This window comes from Myotis myotis, unplaced genomic scaffold, assembly GCF_014108235.1.
Source record: "Myotis myotis isolate mMyoMyo1 unplaced genomic scaffold, mMyoMyo1.p scaffold_m19_p_3, whole genome shotgun sequence".
NCBI classification, from domain to species: domain Eukaryota; kingdom Metazoa; phylum Chordata; class Mammalia; order Chiroptera; family Vespertilionidae; genus Myotis; species Myotis myotis.
Genome location: NW_023416335.1, coordinates 88218405 through 88237182, shown reverse-complemented (window position 1 = coordinate 88237182; position 18778 = coordinate 88218405). Strand labels below are relative to the sequence as shown.

Sequence of the window (18778 nt, the reverse complement as noted above, 5' to 3'; positions counted from 1 at the left end):
TCTATCTCTCCATTTATGTAATTCCTTAATTTCTCTCATCAATGTTTAATAATGTTCAGTGTATTGGTCTTATACATTGTGTTATATTTATTCCTGGAACTTCATGATTTTTTGATGACATTATAAATGGTATGTTTGTTTTGTTTTTTAAATATATTTTATTGATTTTATAGAGAGGAAGGGAAGAGGAAGAGAGTTAGAAACATCGATGAGAGAAACATCGATCAGCTGCCTCCTGCATGCCTCCTACTGGGGATTGAGCCCACAATCAAGGTCCATGCCCTTGATCAGAATCGAACCCAGGACCCTTCAGTCCGCAGGCCAATGCTCTATCCACTGAGCCAAATTGGTCAGGGCTAAATGGAATGTTTTTATTCCATTGTTCGATTATTCACTGCTAATATACAGAAATACAATTTATATCTCTATATTGACCTTGTATCCTGGTGCCTTTTTTATTAGTTCTAATGATTTTTTGTAAATTCTTTTGAGATTTTAATATACATGACCATACTGTTTATGAGTAAATTGTGTCATTATTTACTTTCCAATCTATACACCTTTTAAATTTTTCTTGTCTTACTGAAACTGTTAGGACTTCCACTTCAATGGTGAATAGAAGTGGCCATCCTTATCTTGTACCTAATCTTAGGGGAAAAGTGTTTCTTTTACAATGAAGTATGATGTTAGTCTAGGTTACAGATGCCCTTTACCAGACTGAGGAAGCTCCCTTCTATTTCTAAGTTGCTGAAAATTGATATTATGACTGAATTTTGTCGAATGCTTTTTTTGTATCTATTGAGATGATCATACAGTTTTTCTTTTATGATGCATAAATATGGTGAATTATATTGACTGATTTTTCTAATGTTTAACCAACTTTGCATTACTGCAATAAACCCTACATTTTTCCTTTATCTTTTTAAATAAAATTATATATATGTTGATGTAGATATAAATACATAAAACAGACACAATACAAGTAGAAACTGCTATGTGGTTACTCCCAGGTCCCTGGCACCAGGAAGAACTCTCAACTCCTCCCCATGTGCGTTCCACTCAGGCCTGACTCTGCATGCTTGGGGTAGAAAATCTAATCTGTCAGGTAAGGAACTTCTGAGGCCAGTGTCTGATACCACCTGCCCCCATTACCTCCCACAAGAGCATAAAGCAGAGGTTAAGGCTTTATAATAGCGAGTTTCCCAGCTAATATTTAGTTAAAAATTTTCTGTCTGTTATCATATGAGATATTGGCCTAGTTTTTATGTATTTATACCTAGTTTTCTTTTGTAATAATTTTGATTTTTGGTATGGAGTAATTCTGGCTTCATAAAACTAGTTGGGAAATATTCCTGCTGTATCTAATTTCTGGAAGAATTTAAGTATGATTATTATTATTTTAGTATTATTTCTTCCTCAAAGTATGGTAGAATTCACAAATGAAACCAGCTGGGCCTAGAGTTTGTTTTTTTTCTAGGAAGTTTTTAAGTTAAAATTTATTTTAAATGAGACATTCCCTGGACAAGAAATATCAAGGAGAAAGAACCAAGATGGTGGCATAGGTAGTACTTGCCACCTCCCATAGCCACATCAAAATTACAACTAAAATACAGAACAACTGTCATTCAGAACCATCTGAAATCTGGCTGAATGAAAGCCCTGCAACTAGAGAAGTAAAGAAGAAAGCACATTGAGACTGGTAGGAGGGGCAGAGGCGAGGAATGGGCTGGTCCAACACCCACATATGGTGGGTTTTTAATTAGGAGGGATATCTTGGCCGCAGAGGCCTCCTGTGAGGAGCAAGGGTTCCAGTGTTGGGAAGAGAGAAAAGCCCCCATAACTTCCAATGGGCATTGGGGCTGAGTGACACAGAGGCTGCCAGAGTCCCAACAATTCCTCTTAAAGGGCTGGTGCATGAACTTACTTGGACTGGCTCCCTCTGAGCTCTATTGCTGGGCAGTGGCTTGGGGAGATCCAGGTACCTACAGGGAGGAACTGGATTGTCTGGCATCAGAACAAGAACTCAGGGGCAGCTTTCTCCCAGACAGAGGTGCTTGCAGGGATCATTATTCCTATGCTGAGACATCCCCCATCACAGAGCCAACTGGCAGGTGATATATCTGAGTCTCTATCAACCTGAGTCACACTGTTGGCTCTGCCCTGGTAATTCCCTGAGACCCCCGCCCCACCCAATTTGCAGTCCCACCCAAGCTATTTGCAGCAGCTTTTCCAGCTTGTCTTGGCTCAGGCTTCAGACTTTTCTAAACTCTCTTAAACAAGCAACAACTGGTGATAGCATGTCCCATACTTCTCAATAAGAGGCCCCAGGCACGGCACTAGCAGCAGTCAGCCTTGCTTCACAGCTTGGCCTCTCCTGGGCACTTCTAAGCCTAACACAAGTAAGATTATCTTCAGATCCCTCTGCAGCTGCTGACAGATGGCCATAGGCAGGGCAGAGACAGTGGCTGACTTTGCACCTCCAAAAGGTCCCCGGAGCCTGTGGACAGCTTCAGACCATGCCAGATTACATCTCTACACATCCACGAGCAACACACTTAAGTGGCAGACTCAGTGAGCACCAAAGCCCCACTGAATCAAGTCTTATTCCATAGGATGTCTCCTGCGCAGCAGCTCTTCCATTGTAGTCACAGATGCTCCTCACAGCCAATTGGCCTGGGTATCAATTCCTCCCAGTGACACCAACAGCAATCAAGGCTCAACTACAATAAGACAGTGCACACAATTCACACAGGGACACATCTAGAGTGCCCAGCTCAGGTGGCTAGGGAAGCTGAGCCCCTGGGCCCTACAGGATACATATTACACAAGACCACTCTACCAAGTCTGGGAGACATAGCAGCTCTACCTAATACATAGATGTTTACAGGCATCAAAAATGTGGAGAGAGTCTCTTCCCACATCTCCCACACCCCTTGCACCTATGGATGAGGACAGTGGGTGGGGAGTGAGGGCGGAGGGTGGGGTGGGAACTGGGAGGAGGGGAGTTATGGGGGGAAAAAAAGAGGAACAAATGTAATAATCTGAACAATAAAGATTTAATTAAAAAAACGTATAAAAAATGTGGAGACAAACTTGTCACAAATGAAAGAACAGAAGAAATCTCAAGAAAGAACTAAATGAAATGCAAGCAAGCAAACTATTAGATACAGAATTCAAAACAATGGTTATAAAGATGCTCAAGGGTTTAAATGAGTTTCAAGGAAATTAGTGAGAACATCAAAGACATGAAAAAGGACCAGTCAGAAATGAAGGATATACTAACTGAAATGAAGAATCATTTACAGGAATTAACAGTAGAGTACAGGAGGCTGAGAATCAAATCAGCAATTTGGAATATGAGGAAGCAAAAACACCCAATCAAAATAGCAAAAAGAAAAAAGAATCCAAAAATATGAAGATACTGTAAGGAGCCTCTGGGACAACCTCAAGTATACCAATATTCGCATCACTGGCGTGTCAGAAAGGGAAGAGAGAAAGATATTGAAAATCTATTTGAAGAAATAATGACAAAAAACTTCCCCTATCTGGTGAAAGAAATAGACGTACAAGTCCAGAAAGCTCAGCGAGTTCCAAATAAGAGAACCCAAAGAAGGCCACACCAAGGCACATCATAATTAAAATGCCAAAGGTTAAAGACAAAGAGAGAATCTTAAAAGCAGCAAGACAAAAGCAATTAGTTACCTACAAGGGAGCACCCATACAACTGTCAGCTGATTTCTCCACAGAAACTTTGCAGGCCAAAAGGGAGTGGCAAGAAATATTCAAAGTGATGAAAAGCAAGGGCCTACAATCAATATTACTCTACCCAGCAAAGCTGTCATGTAGAATTGAAGGTCAGATAAAGAGCTTCACAGACAAAAGAAAGCTAAAGGAGTTCATCACCACCAAAAAGATGAACAATAAAGTGGCAATAATTACATATCTATCAACAATTGAATCTATAAATCAAAATAAACAAGGAATCTAATGAAAAAATAAACTGATGAATAAAATAGAACCAGAGGCATGGAAACATGAAACAAACTGACCAATCACAGAGGGAAGAAGGGAGGGGTGGGTTGGGAAGAGATTAACCAAAGATCTTATATATATACTAGAGGCCCAATGCACGAAGATTCGTGCAAGAATGGGCCTTCCTTCCCCTGGCTGCTGGCACCGCTTTTGCTCCGGCCAGAGCCGCCTTTCTGCCTTCGTTCCGGCCTGGAGCCACTTTTCCGCCTTCCCACGCTGCCCAGGGGCCCGGAGCAGCTGGGGCGGTGCGGAACACCTGCATCACCGCCATGGCAACAACGCAAGCGTCCCGCCCTGCCCCTGGCCTCTTGGTGCCTGTGTATGCAAATTAACCTGCCAGCTTTGTTGGATTAATTTGCATACTCACTCCTGATTGGCTGGTGGACCTTGCAAAGGTATGGTCAATTTGCATCTTTTTATTAGTGGAGATATGCATTACCTATGGACACAAACAATAGGGTGATGAAGGCCTGGGGTGGGGTTGAACTGGGTGGAGGGGGGCAATGGAGGAAAATGGAGGACATCTGTAATACTCTCAACAATAAAGATTTTATAAATACATACATACATAAATATCAAGCTTTAATATCCATAATACTACATAAGGACCAAGTCAAAAACTACAGCTCACCTTTATTTGTTTGTTTGTTTGTTTAGTCATTCATTTATTTTACATTCCATGCTTTTATTTATTTATCTATCTTTTTTTTCAGTGTTTTTATTAAATCTATTGAGGTGACATTGGTTAATAGGATCATGTATATTTCAGCTGTGGATTTTTATGTTACAAGATCTGTATATTACACAGTGTACCCACCACTCAAAGTTAATAATATTTCATTACTATGCTTACCTTTAAAATTCACAAATTTTTATAAGGTTTAAAATACTCATGAAGGCCACAGATTACCCATAATTATGAAAAATACCACGTCTTTTCCTGTCCTAAATTTCATACTTATGAGAGTTAGTGATTAGATAATATGCACATATGTTGGAAAGGTTTCCTTCCCTAATGTGTCTGGTACCTATAAAACTGGTTTCAAAACTTCTTGAAAGATTGGGCTTACAAAATAAAGACAGAATAAAAGTGAGCTCACTTTTAAATAACATGTTCAGCAACTGGGTAATCTGTTCACAAACTTGAATTTTCCTGATAGATTGTAGAACAAACTGCCTAGAGCACATTTTTACATCTACTTTCTCAATGTTTCCTACCACTGAGAAACTCATATGGCCTCTTTTTTCCCTGTCTCCTGGGGAAAGAAACTTGGCAACTGTACTCGGGACATTTTAATCAGGTAAGTTTTCCTGACTTCCTGTTAATCACACTGGACAGCACAGTGTAGCTTTTGCTTGCAGTATGAAACAGTGTTACACTCAAGACGAAGTTCATAACCCTTTATTAGTCCTTTCCCCTGTCATCTCTCCATGACTGTGAGCTTCTTTGGCAAGAAATGTGCTGAGCCTCAGAGCTAGCAAACAGAAACACATAATTTCCTTCACTAATAAAGCTGGTGGTGCTAACTAACTAAGGTCACCGCCATCATCATTCAGGATACAAACAACCGTGGCAAGGTTTATTTGGCAAGGAGAAGGCAAGGGAGGAAGGTTTTCATAAAACTAGAAGATGTAACCAGATCTTTAATGACATAGTCTTTTAAGACAGCATCTGGAGTCCAATATCAAAATAGCTGGCTAGGTAATTTGAGTATTTGAGCTTTTACTCTATCTGCACAGTGCCTGTGGAGAGGATGGAAGTTAAAAAACAGCAGCTTTCCTCTTTATCTTTGCTCCTTGTCATGGACATTACCTGACCACTCTTGGGCAGTCTTCTTTGTTTCTTATTTAAAAATCCTAGCAATAAAATACAAAGAATAGAACCAAACAACTTATAAGTGGACAATCACCCCAAATCAAATAAGCAGCCAGCACCCAAGGCAATCACTAAAATAGGCTAATACAGTGCCTTGAGCACAGAAAGCTCATTGCTGGGATTAGAAAAAATGCCTTTCCTTACTCCATTAAAGTTCTGTCTCCTCTCCTGTCCCTCTCTTTTTGCCTCACAAAGGGAAATTAAGAGGTGATACAAGATTTTTAAAAAGTTTCTATTTTTACATATGACAGTACCTAAGCATTCTAACAGAGCATTATGGAAGTGTTAACACAGTTGTAAGAAGAAAGGTTGGGGAGCAGAAATAAAGAATTCACTAGCAGGTAAGTTCTCCAAGGACAAAGATGAAGGAATTTATTCACTGATATATTTTAAGCTCCTAGCATAGTCCCTGCCATAGGATAAGCTTTCAGAGAATATTTGTTAAATGAATGAATGATAAATAAATTAAAGAAAAAATGCTATTTTCACATACAAATTAACCTAATCTGGACAATCTGCTGTGATTTTGCTTTTCTGTGTTTGTAAAGAAGTTGATGACCTAATGCCAAATAAATGCATATAAGGAGGTACCTTTAAAAAATAAAGAAAAAAGGGAAAGAGTTACTGTCATACAGACGTGAATTCAAATCTCAATTCTATCACTTCAAGTTCTATGATGTTAGTCAACTTACTTACACCCTGTGAGCCTCAGTTTCCTCATTTGTAAAAATGCAGGTTATAAAAACAATGAAAGGAGATTACTGTAAGGATTAAATAATATATATAAATCAATAAGTATAGATATGGTATAGAATAATTTCTTAATATATGGAAGATACTTTTTTTATCTGACTAGAGGCCCAGTGCATGAAATCTGTGCACGGGTGCGGTCCCTAGGCCTGACCAGCAATCAAAGTGCGAGCGTCTGGCATGGAAAGGCAGGTCCCAGCTGACCTCTGGGCCCTGGGCAGCACCTGGGCCCCCAGGGCCCCCACGCACCCCACTCCGCCTGTGTTATTGGGCCCCTGCCTGGCTCCCTCAGCGCCTGGGAGCTGGGCGGCAGCCCCGCTCCCCGCCCCTGCCACTGGTTGCCGTCTGCAGGGTGATCAGTGGGGCAATCCAGCCTGCTTGCACCTGCCTTGGCCTGGAGCCGCCCACTCACCTGCCTCACCATCCCACCGTGGTCCCGCTCTCATCGGGGCCTATCGGGGCTGGCAGCACCTCCACTGCCGCCTGCTGCCAGCGCCGCGTCGCCAACGCCCACCATGTTCTGCGTCGCCCCCTGGAAGTCAGCACACGTCATAGTGAGTGGTCGCACTCCCGGTCGAACTCCCAGGCGAGGGGACAATTTGCATATTAGGCTTTTATTACATAGGATTATCCTCACTCTCCTATTTAAACCATTTATATATAAAAAAGCCTAAGCGACAGTTCAACCATTAGCTATGACGCGCACTGACCACCAGGGGGCAGACATTCAATGCACAGGCATGGAAACATGGAACAAACTGATGAATTCAAAGGGAAGGAGGAGGGGGGTGGGCGGGAAGAGATTAACCAAAGATCTTATATACATACTAGAGGCCCAGTGCACGAAATTTGTGTGGGGGTGGGAGGAGAGGAGGGGAGCCCTTAGCCTGGCCTGCACCCTCTCTAATCCAGGACCCTTGGGGGATGTCCGACTGCAGGGACCAGGCGGAAACCAGCAGTCCAACATCCCCCAAGGGGTCCCGGATTGGGCGACGGCGCAGGCCAGGCCAAGGGACCCCACCAGTGCACAATTCTGTGCACCGGGCCTCTAGTTTGAATATATAATAATAAATGGACCATCAAATGTGTATTGGTCACCTACTGTGTACCCAGTACTTAAACATCAGCAAAGAATTAAAAATTTCTAATTTAGAAGCCTTAATAGTACTAACATTTATTGAGCATTTACTATCTATAACTAACACTCTCTGGGCATACATTTAGTTATATTATTTAAGTCATGAAGCATCTGTTCACGGCAGACACTAAATACAGTAAAATGCAATACTTAAATAATGTTCAGATGTTGGTCGTTCATAAATCTCAACACTTTGAAGTTAAGAGAGTGAAAGTTTTATTTTATGATTTAGAACAACTCTGCAGAATACTAATTATAATGTGTGACAGAATACAGAGGATACTCTCAACCATTCAAACTCTTCATGTGACAGATAAAGGATGCTGAAAAGTTTGAATGATTTGTTCAAAACCATATAGCATATACATTTTTAATTTTCCTTGCAGGACATCAGATCCTGAGATCAGATTACTCAAGAGATATGAAGCAAATATAACAAAATATTAACTTTTTTTATTATTGAGGTTAGTACAAATAATATTTATGGTGTTTTCCTCTGAGTTTTTCTGTACCTTTAACATTTTTAATTAAAAAATTGCTTCAGCTGCTTATGTACTTTCATTTTCAAAGCAGATATATTATCAACCTTTATATATAACAGATTTATAAAAACTCTAGGTCTCAAATTTTTCTTTCTTTTTTAATGACAGTACGGCAAAGCACAAAGTAGTTCAAACAATAAAAGATGCATACAATTCTCTAGAAGTCTTGGCAGTTTTCTCCATAATCAAATTCTTTCCCAAATGAACTACAGTCTGCAAATCTTAAAATAATAGAAGGTTTAAGAACAAAATCAAAACAAGAAAAAAAAGAAATATCTTTCATGCCTCATACTCAGAAAGGCATCTTCATCATAATATACATAAGCAATTCCACATTACTTGCTTCAACCCTTGACCCAAAACACAAATATGTACAGTATTTTTCTTTATGTGAGTTCTATATTCAAGGACAGCATGAAGCTCCAAAAGAAGACACACAGTATTTTGAAGTGTACGACTGATTATTTAGAGCCAGTCAAACAGGGTAAATATAGCGTATGCACTTCCAGTGCAGCAGAACTTCCAAACCCAGGCAATGTTGAGAAGTGAAAGACATTAGGACACGAAATTCAGATAATGATTCAATAAGAGGCCAAGGATTTGGTGTGCAAGAAGGAAGGAATGAGAAAGGCGGAAGCTCTTGCTTTGAAACGGAGTCTGTAAGCTAACAAATGCCAGTGCATTAGCACTCTTTCTGAATCTGCGTTTCTGGATTTGGGTTTAGCTGTTCATATACAGCTAACACAAGAATTTTGGATAATAAGAGTTAATTGTATTTTCAACTGTGTTAACAAAATTAAAATGAATTGTAATTATTCCTCATTACTTTAGCTTTCAGAAATGGTTATGAGCTACACATTTGTCACCAGAAAAAGACTGCTATCTCCTGCCAAACTCAGCATCAGGGTATGTGTTTAATGGACTGCTTTGATAAAGCCTTGGCACCACACATCCCTCAGATACAAAATGGAACGTTAGGTCTGGCCAAGTGTGAATTTAGTAGACCCCTCAAATGTAAGATGCAATCAATGAGGTTCTCCCCTTTCCCACTGTAAGCTTACACTTCTGGGAATCACCACTTTCTTGGTCCCAGAACTATCATAGTTGGCCAAACTGTCTGTGACCACAAACAACCACAACTTATCAGCCTGTTGTTGTGGCCCCTGTACGGTTTCCACATTAACCCTGAAACTACTTGGGGCACTGATGCTAAATTTGTATAGTATTTCTAACTGTTCAAAACACATTCACACACACTGCCTCACTTCTTCCTTTCAAAATTCCAGGGAATAATATCTAAAATTCAACTCTTCATTACCCCCAGCCTGCTCCTCCCACCATGTTTCCTGTCTCCAGGATGCTACCACTACACAACCTGCTGGTCAAGAGACAAAACCAGGAGTCATCCTTGCCTCCTCCTTCTCCTTGATTACCATCCAATTACCAAATGAAGTTGGTTCTACCTCCAAATTGCTGATTATCTCTAGTTTCATCTCATAAAGTCAGGCTACAATCATCCTCTGCTTTGGATCACTGCACTGGCCTCTGTGAATCTGGCCTCAGCTTCTCCAATATATTCCACATTATTGTACTTTCTGCTTAAATTTTTGCTGACACTCCAGTACCATTAGGTAAAGTCCAGGCAAATATAATGCCCTTCACCATCTGAACCCTTGCCCAATATTCTACCCCATTTCTTCCTTACTAAATCCGTCCCTGACATCCTATATTTTGGCCACACTGAACTCCTTGGAATTTCTTGATTATGACACATTTTCCATACACCCATGCCTCTTTTTTGCTGCTACTCTGATGGGTGTCCTTCAGGACTCCACTTAGAGGTCATTCCTTCCAAGGAGAGAAACACAGTACTCACTGACCTGCATTCCCACCCAACCCAGGCCGGGTTATAAACCTGTCCTGTACATCCCCAGACACCCCAGAGTTCACTTCCATTAGTCCCTATTGTTTGCTTTACTTGTCATTTGCTGCTATCAAACTCAAAGCTAAATGAGAGAAAGAATAATGTCTTATTTATAAGTAAGTATTGCCAGAGCCTAGCACCAGTGCTCAATGTATGTTTCTTAGGAGATGCTCAATAAATGCTTCTTGAATCAATAAAAATATAGATTTTATGTCATTTTACAAATTAGAAAGCTGAGTAACAAAGCAGTTAAAGTCACAAACTAATTCAAAGAACTGAGACCAAAGCCCAAACCTTGCGAATCCTGGCCCTGTAAGAGACAAGCCACCACATTTTGCTGGTTGGAATGTTAACAACTGGGAGCAAAATCTGAATGACAGTTTCCCCTATGACCCACACAGAATAAGCATTACACTCAGTGGGCCTTCACACAGCTCCATTCTCAGACAGGCGCCCGCCTTTCCAGTAGCCATCAGCCTGATTTCAAAGGCTATATACTACCTTTTCCCTCTGTCACATGTTGAAGTAACTTCTCAAGTTCAGGAAGTTTCAGCAACAAGATGCAATTCGGAAACATATCATCCACCACAACTTGATCTAGAGGCTGGAACTTTCCCTGAAAAAAAGACTTTAGTCGGTAAGAATGCAAGCACACCAGTCAATAAATCCATACATTAAAAAAAAAAAAAAAGATACATTACCTCATAACTGGACTTTTAAACTAAGTTCAAAGTCACTTGTTCACCTAAGGAATCCCTAAACTGGGACAGGCTCCAGAACTGACTCTCAGCTCCCTTTAGGAAGCCCTTAAAAGAGTTTCTACCTCATGAGTACAATAACTGGATAATACTGGGCAACAAAATTCTGGAAAAGTACTGGAAGTTATGGAAACTTGCAAAGATGGTAGATTACCTGGGGCTGGTCTAACCCATTTAATTTGAAAAAGAACCAGCTGATGTTACAGAGCAGGAGTCCTGACCATAATCCAGAAATAAGCCTAGATCAAGCCCAGCACGTACATCTCCTCTCCCCTCCTCACATCTCCAGTGCTTTAAATACCACAAAAAAAAAGAAACATAGCAAAAGTGAATCTACTCCTGTCACGGCTGTCTGACAATGCTTCCAAATTTAGACCACAAGGAAAGAAGAGATAGGATGAATATAAGAACTTGCAGACACATTAAATCAGGCTCAGCTTGATAACTGTATGTGGCCTGGTAGCCAAGTGCAGGACACAGAAATCCAGATCCTCCTTCTTCTCAATCAGATTTAGTTTTTCTGAACTTTACTTGTGGCCTGGAGAGAAGTCTAAGTTATTAGTCACCTGACTTAGGGATATCAGACTTTGTAAAGGTATATGGTTTTGCTCATGTCCCACAAATACAGCTTTCTTTGTTTTAAGGGTAAAAGCTTCTCATTCATTCAGTAGCATGTGTGATAGCTTGTCATGCTGTCAGTTAGGTTAACAAGTGGCAAGAAGTGCCTCAATTTAAATGTCCTCTTTTTCCTTCAGACAGTAAAAATAATTCACAGATTTCCTAAGTCGTACTGTCTTTAGATTTCTATCTTAATTTATATTCTTCCATGATCAACATTTTAAATATTTACCTTAAAACAACATTCTACATATATATAATGGACTACTACACAGTCATAATATAATTTCAAAATTAATGTTTCATTTCTTTTTTCTTTACCATCTTATATAATAAGAGGTAATATGCAAATTAACCCTCATGCCATCACAAGATGGCTGCCTATGACCAGGCCAGTAGGGGGGTTAGTGAGGGACAACCAAATGACTAAACAACAGGGGGCAATCAGGCTGGTGGGGGGGCCATGAGGGGCGACCAGGCCGGTGGTGGGGGAAGGCAGTTAGGGGCAACCAGGCCAGCAGAGGGGGGCAGTTGGGGGCAACAAGGCCAGTGGGGGTGGGGAGTAAGAGGCGACCAGGTCGGCAGTGGGGGCAGTTAGGGGTGACCAGGCCAGCAGGGGGGACAGTTGGGGGCGATTAGGCTGGCAGAGGGGCAGTGAGGGGTGACTTGGCCAGTGGGGGGGCAGTTGGGGGTGACCAGGCCAGCAGAGGGGGTAGTTGGGGGCCACAAGGCCAGCAGAGGGGGGCAGTTGGGGGCAACCAGGCTGGCAGGAGGGGGCAGTAAGGGGTGACCAGGCTGGCGGGGGGGGCAGTTAGGAGTGACCAAGGCCAGCAGGGAGAGGGCAGTTGGGGGTGACCAGACCAGCAGGGAGGGCAGTTAGGGGCGACCAGGCAGGCTTCGGAAGGTGAGCGATTAGGAGCCAGCGGTCCAGGATTATGAGAGGGATGTCCGACTTCTGGTTTAGGCCCGATCCTCGAAATTGGGCCTAAACCAGCAGTCGGACATCCCCCAAGGGATCCTGGATTGGACAGGGTGCAGGTTGGGCTGAGGGGACCCTTCCCCCATTCACGAATTTTGCGCACTGGGCCTCTCGTCTATATATATACTAAAAGCCTAAGTGACTGTTATGACCGGTCAACTGAATGACTGGTTGCTATGACGCACACTGACCACCAGGGGGTAAATACTCAATGCAGAAGCTGCCCCCTGGTGGTCAGTGCACTCCCACAGCCAACCTACCTCCCATGGTCCCTTCCCCTAGACAGCCAGCCGGCCCCAATCAGCCTGGATTGGGACTGGGTGAGACAGCCCTGATGCCGGCCAGGCCAAGGGACCCCACCCATGCATGAATTCGTGCACTGGGCCTCTAGTATATACATAAAAAGGAAATGTAATAAGTAACTTGCTTTGAATACTTGCTTTGGGATAGCTAGAATAAAAAAGTATTTCTTCTGATGCTAAAATAAATCTTATGATTAAAAAAGAATAAGTCAACATTTTAAAAGTGCTTACCAATATATTTTTTTAGTAAAATAAGAAAAGATCATGTCTAAAATGTAGGGAAGAAAATACCTAAAAACCTCATTGGTTACTTTAAAAGGCATTTTTAGTATTTGAGAAAAGAAAGATAGTTTATAATGAAAGCCATTAGCATTTAAACTATATGTAAACATTAGAGTGAAAATAAAAAAACACAACAGATTCTTCTAAGCAGTTTAAATAACACTTATTCCTTAAAATTGTTCAAAGACTTTCAAATTGAGGGTTGGTAGAACCCTGGGAGTCCCCTGTATCCTTTCAGAGGACACATAAGCTCAAAGCTATTTTCATAATATTGCTACGATGCTATCTGTGTTTCCACTGTGTTGACATTTGCACTGAAGATTCCAATGCAAAGGTGGGTAAAACTGCTGGCTCCTCAGCATCCATTGGTTAGGGTGGTGAGAACAAACTATCCTGGTAACCACTAAATTCTTCACTGCCATACACAAGCAGTTAAAAACTGGCCAGTTTCACTTAAGGACATGCTTGATAAAAAGTAGAAGCTTTTATTATATCTTGACTCAAGTGCAAATCTTTTAAATACTTGGTGTGATGAAAGTAAAGTTTTGGTAAAGTGCTAAGGCTGCGAGGGAAGGTGCAGGACTGTTGCAAGCTGAAGTAGCTGCTTTTTTCATGGATACCATTTTTACCTGAAAAAAACAACAACAACAAAAACCCGCTACCAACTATGGTGATTCAGATTTGGATATTTGGTAGAACATAAATGAAGTGAACCTGTCACTTCAAGGGAAGGACTGACAGTACTTGTAGCCAATGATAAAATGTTAACTTAAAGCAAAAATTAGAATTGTAGAAAATTTGTATCTGCCATTATGACAGCTTCCCAATACCTAAGTTTTCTGATAAGATCAGTGATGCTATCAACAAAAGTTTATGTGTGCGTGTGTGTAATGAGATGTGTCACCATTTGGAAAATCAGCATACTTCAGTGAAACAATACTTTCCAAAGTTATACATGAGTAAAAGATCCATTCTTAGTGCAAGACAGACCAATAGCTTTTCATGTAACAGAGCATGGAGAGTTACTGACAAGGTTTCAGATTCTACACTGCAACTGACTTTTAAGAAATTATGCCTTGTTGATTTCTAGAAGAGTGTCAAAGAAAAACAGCCACAATGATCTGAAAAGGCTATTATCTATTTTTCCCTTTTCTGACCACATATCTGTGAAAGGCTGCATATTCATCATATACTTCCACCAAAAGAATGTAACAGAATGCAGAAGCAGATATGAGAATCCAGTTGTCTTCTATTAAGCCACACATCAAAGAGACTTGCAAAAATGTAAAATAATGCCACACTCGTCACTGAATTTTATTGAAATTGAAATTTTGTTTGTTTCATTGAAAATGTGTTATTTATGTTAACCTGTACTGGGCTTGTTATTTTTATTTAAAAATAAATTAATAACATTATTTTCTAAATTTCTCAGTTTTAATTTCTAATTTTTTAAATATTAATAGATAAAACCCACAGGAACAAAAAGCTCTTTGGTATCCTTAATAATTTTCAAGAGTGTAAAGGTATCGTAGATCGAAATGTTTCAGAACCTATGGCTGAAATTATTACTATTAATAAACCCTGTCTCAAGGTAAATTTTAAGGTAAATCTGAATTAAGTCTCAACTAGAGTTTCCCCACTAACGAGGTTTTTTACTAAACATGCCCCAGTTCACCTAATTTGCGGTCTCTCACAAATAAGAAAATGAAAAAAGCTATTATCTTCTTTCTTCTCTTAAGACTTGAGATCAATTTCTTAACATTTGTACTATGTTTAAAAACTACTGAGTACTTAATAAAATCTTCCATTGCTAGGTTGTGCCAAACAAGTAAGGCACATAGACAGCATTAGAGGGTCAGGCAGTGCTCAGAAATCCCAGGTATACTGGTCCAAGATTAAGGTAGCAGTTCTCAGGTCTTGCTAATCCATACCAGCACACGTGATACACATGTTCTATATCAACCTATCTAAATCTGATTGTGAGGAATCTACATTTTATCATTAAAAGGAGAGAGAGGAGATCAAGCAAAAAAAAAAAAAATCTATTCTGTTTCCTCACTGTTATTTTCTCAAACTGGGAAACTTACCTCTTTATCAGCTTTTATAAGGTAGTGGAGGAGCAGAAATAGAGGGTCCATGGGTGTAACAAAATGGAGAAGACCTCCTATAGATTAAAAAGAGAACAAAGGAAATTAATGTCTGAAAAGACAATTTAGTCATTTCACCTTAATCCTAGAGTGGAAACGATTTATTGAAAACTATATGTGAAATTCTAAATATAGAAGCTCTTCTTACACAGGTCCAAGATTCTATGTGTCTCTCAAAAGGCAGAACGTGGCCCATAAAATTTTACTCTAAAGACCTTCAAATTTCTGTGTGTAGATGAGACCCAAGACACTGAAATCAATCTTTAACTTTCCATTTCTCTTTCAAAATAACTTTTAACAGAGGTCCTCCCCACTGCCCCCAAAAAACAAGGATTGGGGGAAATATAAATAGAATATGAACCATGCAAACATAGGAAACCTATACAAATCTATCTGTAAAGCTGCAGTAAAATGTAATTTCCTGTGCTTCTGAGGATAAAGCCATGGGAAAGCAATATTCTCTCTATACAGAGCTTCTTCTCTGGTCTGTGGGCTCACTGCTCTGCATTGCTAATGACTCAGAGCTCAGAAGGTTGTACCACACCCCAGACACTACCCCATCCCTTACTCCCCACCCACCAAAAAAAGGTAAGAGGGCAGGAGTCTAACAAGATTGCACACCAGAAACTGGAAACTCCAGTAAGATTAATGGTGCTCTCCAAGCTGAAAGAAAAAGGCAAATCACTCAAACTAGCATAATTACTCCTTGCTTGTCTTTCCTCTATCACACTCCTCTCCAAGATTCCCCAACTTCCTCTTCCACAGACATGAATCAGAAGAGGAATTTCATCAAATGGAACAATAAACAATTCATTATCTCCTTACTTATTATTTTGGTTTTAGGAAATACAGGTACTTACTTTTATTCTCTAACAGAGCAATCTAACTATACAGACAAGAAATTCTAACCCCCAATTATATATATGAATCCATTTCATAGTAAGAAAAAATTAAAGAAGTAATTTCATATTATGATATTAGTTGACTATTTTTTTAAAGTAAAAGTTTATAAAAACAACCCATTGGGTTCTCTAAGTTCATTTTATGAGTAGGTTTCTAGATCCAAAACAATATCCTGGTGACTATTCTTAAAAACAGCTCTTTAAGGTTAAATTTATAAAGAAGACAATAATGAAAAAAGCAGGTATTTTTGCTGTGAACCTAAAACTACTAAACAAACAAACAAACAAACAGGTTAACAACTCAGTCTAGGGGAGATGAGCAATATTTTCCAGTTTTACCTGGATACAACTCTGTCTATCTAGCTAGACCCAACTGAAAATATATGTATTACATTAGAAATTGGAACTCTCATATACTGCCAAATGAATAGCACAGCAGCAACAACAGAAGGGAATACCTATATTCCAACTACCAGACTATACACGGACTACCATTGCATTTTGGCAACTAAAAACCACTTTAATTCTTCTCATACACATAGGTATTTGAAATTTATTAGCAGCATGAAACCCTTTTTTGGAATGTCTTAGAAGAAAGGCAAAGTGACCTTTCTACCTTAGCAAGGCGTAGCCACATACACAGCCAACAGAAAGCAGCACTCTCTGGAAACGATGAGAGAACAGGCAGGGAATGCAGAGTGCCTCAACTATCCCATGGCTCCCCACACCACTCCACATCCTCCCTCTCAGAACCATCAAAAAAACATGTGGTATCCTTTTTCCCTCTGAGTCAATACTACTCCAAATTAAAGGAACATTAAAAAAATATATAACTTTGGTGTTGGGTGTGTGTGTGTTTGGGGGGAGGGATGGCAGTAGTAATTTATATAATAAAGCATTAAAAAACTTTGTTAGATTCTATTCTATTTTAGAAGCTATATCAGTATCCATTTTCAAGGAAATAAGATGTTAAAAACTCAAAAAGCCACAAATGTGGCTAAGAGAAGAGCAAAGAGTTTCTGGTCAAGACAATGTGCACTCCATGGTACAAAGGTCACCTACCTTCGGAAAAGATGTTAGTGTTTTAAATTCGTTGGGTAAAAAGTACCTATCATTTAAGATACATAGGTATTGATATAACTTGCTCAAATTATCTTTCCTTTCTCCTTGATTAAACCCTGCTCTGGTGCCAAAAAAGAAAACAACCATTGACCAGACTCTAAAACAGGAGGACAGATTTGTTCGCCTGTGAAGGATAAAAAAGCTGAAGTATATTGTTTAGTTAAGGGAAATATATACATTAGTCACTTACCTGATTGAACTGATTGATTTATAAACCAAGAATGGTGTTTTTCCTTGAAAACTTTTATTTCAAACAGCTGTTGTAGACACATATTGAACAAGTAAAGGGCTCCTTCCCCTGTTAAGACAAATGTTTTTTATTTGCACGTTTTCACAAAAAAAAATCAAAAGACTACCCAATTGTTTTGAGGAATGTCCCTAATATAAACATAAACATACATAGACATATATTCTATACAAACTGACTCCAAGGAAAGCTTACACTATTATATACAAATGCTTGTTTTTCAGCCTTATAATCCTCACTGAACTTAAACCAATCCTATATAATAAAAGGCTAATATGCGAATCAACTGGTCGCTATGACATGCACATACCACCAGAGAGCAGACGCTCAACACAGGAGCTGCCCCCTGGTGGTCAGTTCGCTCCCACAGGTAAAGTGCCACTCAGCCAGAAGCCGGCTCACAGCTGGCAAGCGCAACAGCGCTAAGAATGTCCGATTGCTGGCTTCGGCCCACTCCCCCTGAGGGCTCTCGGACTGTGACAAGGCACAGGCCAGGCTGAGGGACCTCCCCCCGAGTGCAAGAATTTCATGCACTGGGCCTCTAGTAAATAATAAAAGGCAAACTATTTATCTTAAACTATTAAACAGCCTCTTACTGAATCCTCCATTGGACCAGGAAGGAAAATCCATTCTCAAACTACCCAAATCTAATGGTTCAGCAGATGAACTGAGCTGACACACTGGTCCCAGACTCCAGGGCAGCGTGTGCCTTACATTACACAAAGGGACCAAGAGTGGGACTGAGTCTGCCGACCCTGAAGGCCAGCTCTGTGTGAGAAAGGCAGAGGCCCTTTAATGCATGAATTTTTTTTTCTAAACACAAAGAAATCAAGGACTTTGAATCTATCTCTATCACATGCTGGGCCTGTGCCCTTGGTGAAGTTATATAAACCTTTCTGCACTGCTGTTTCCATATCGGTTAAATGGGAGCAACAGGGAGCCTACCTCACAGGGTTTTTTATAAGGATTAAAAAGGTAATACATGCGAAGCTCTTAAAACAGTACAGTACTTAGCACAAAATAAATGCTCAACAAGTCTTAGCCTTTCTTTTTCCCTAGTCAATGCAACAAATACAAACATTGGTTCAAACTTCTGTTGTCTATGGACATTTAGATAACAAAGAAATTTTACAAGAAGCCTGGAATTTTTGAATCTTTA

General features: G+C 40.1%; 1 protein-coding gene across 3 annotated transcripts in view; it reads right to left on the bottom strand.

The window, feature by feature from the left end:
- Positions 1-18778, bottom strand: part of RNASEH2B (ribonuclease H2 subunit B) — a 93414-nt gene that overhangs the window by 51784 nt on the left and 22852 nt on the right. For all 3 annotated transcript variants that reach the window (XM_036299803.1, XM_036299801.1, XM_036299802.1), the window contains exons 3-5: positions 17563-17670; positions 15289-15365; positions 10764-10878 (exon numbers count right to left, since the gene is read on the bottom strand). In XM_036299803.1, coding sequence (XP_036155696.1) covers positions 10764-10878; positions 15289-15365; positions 17563-17670 — 300 coding nt within the window. The remainder of the gene's footprint in view (positions 1-10763; positions 10879-15288; positions 15366-17562; positions 17671-18778) is intronic.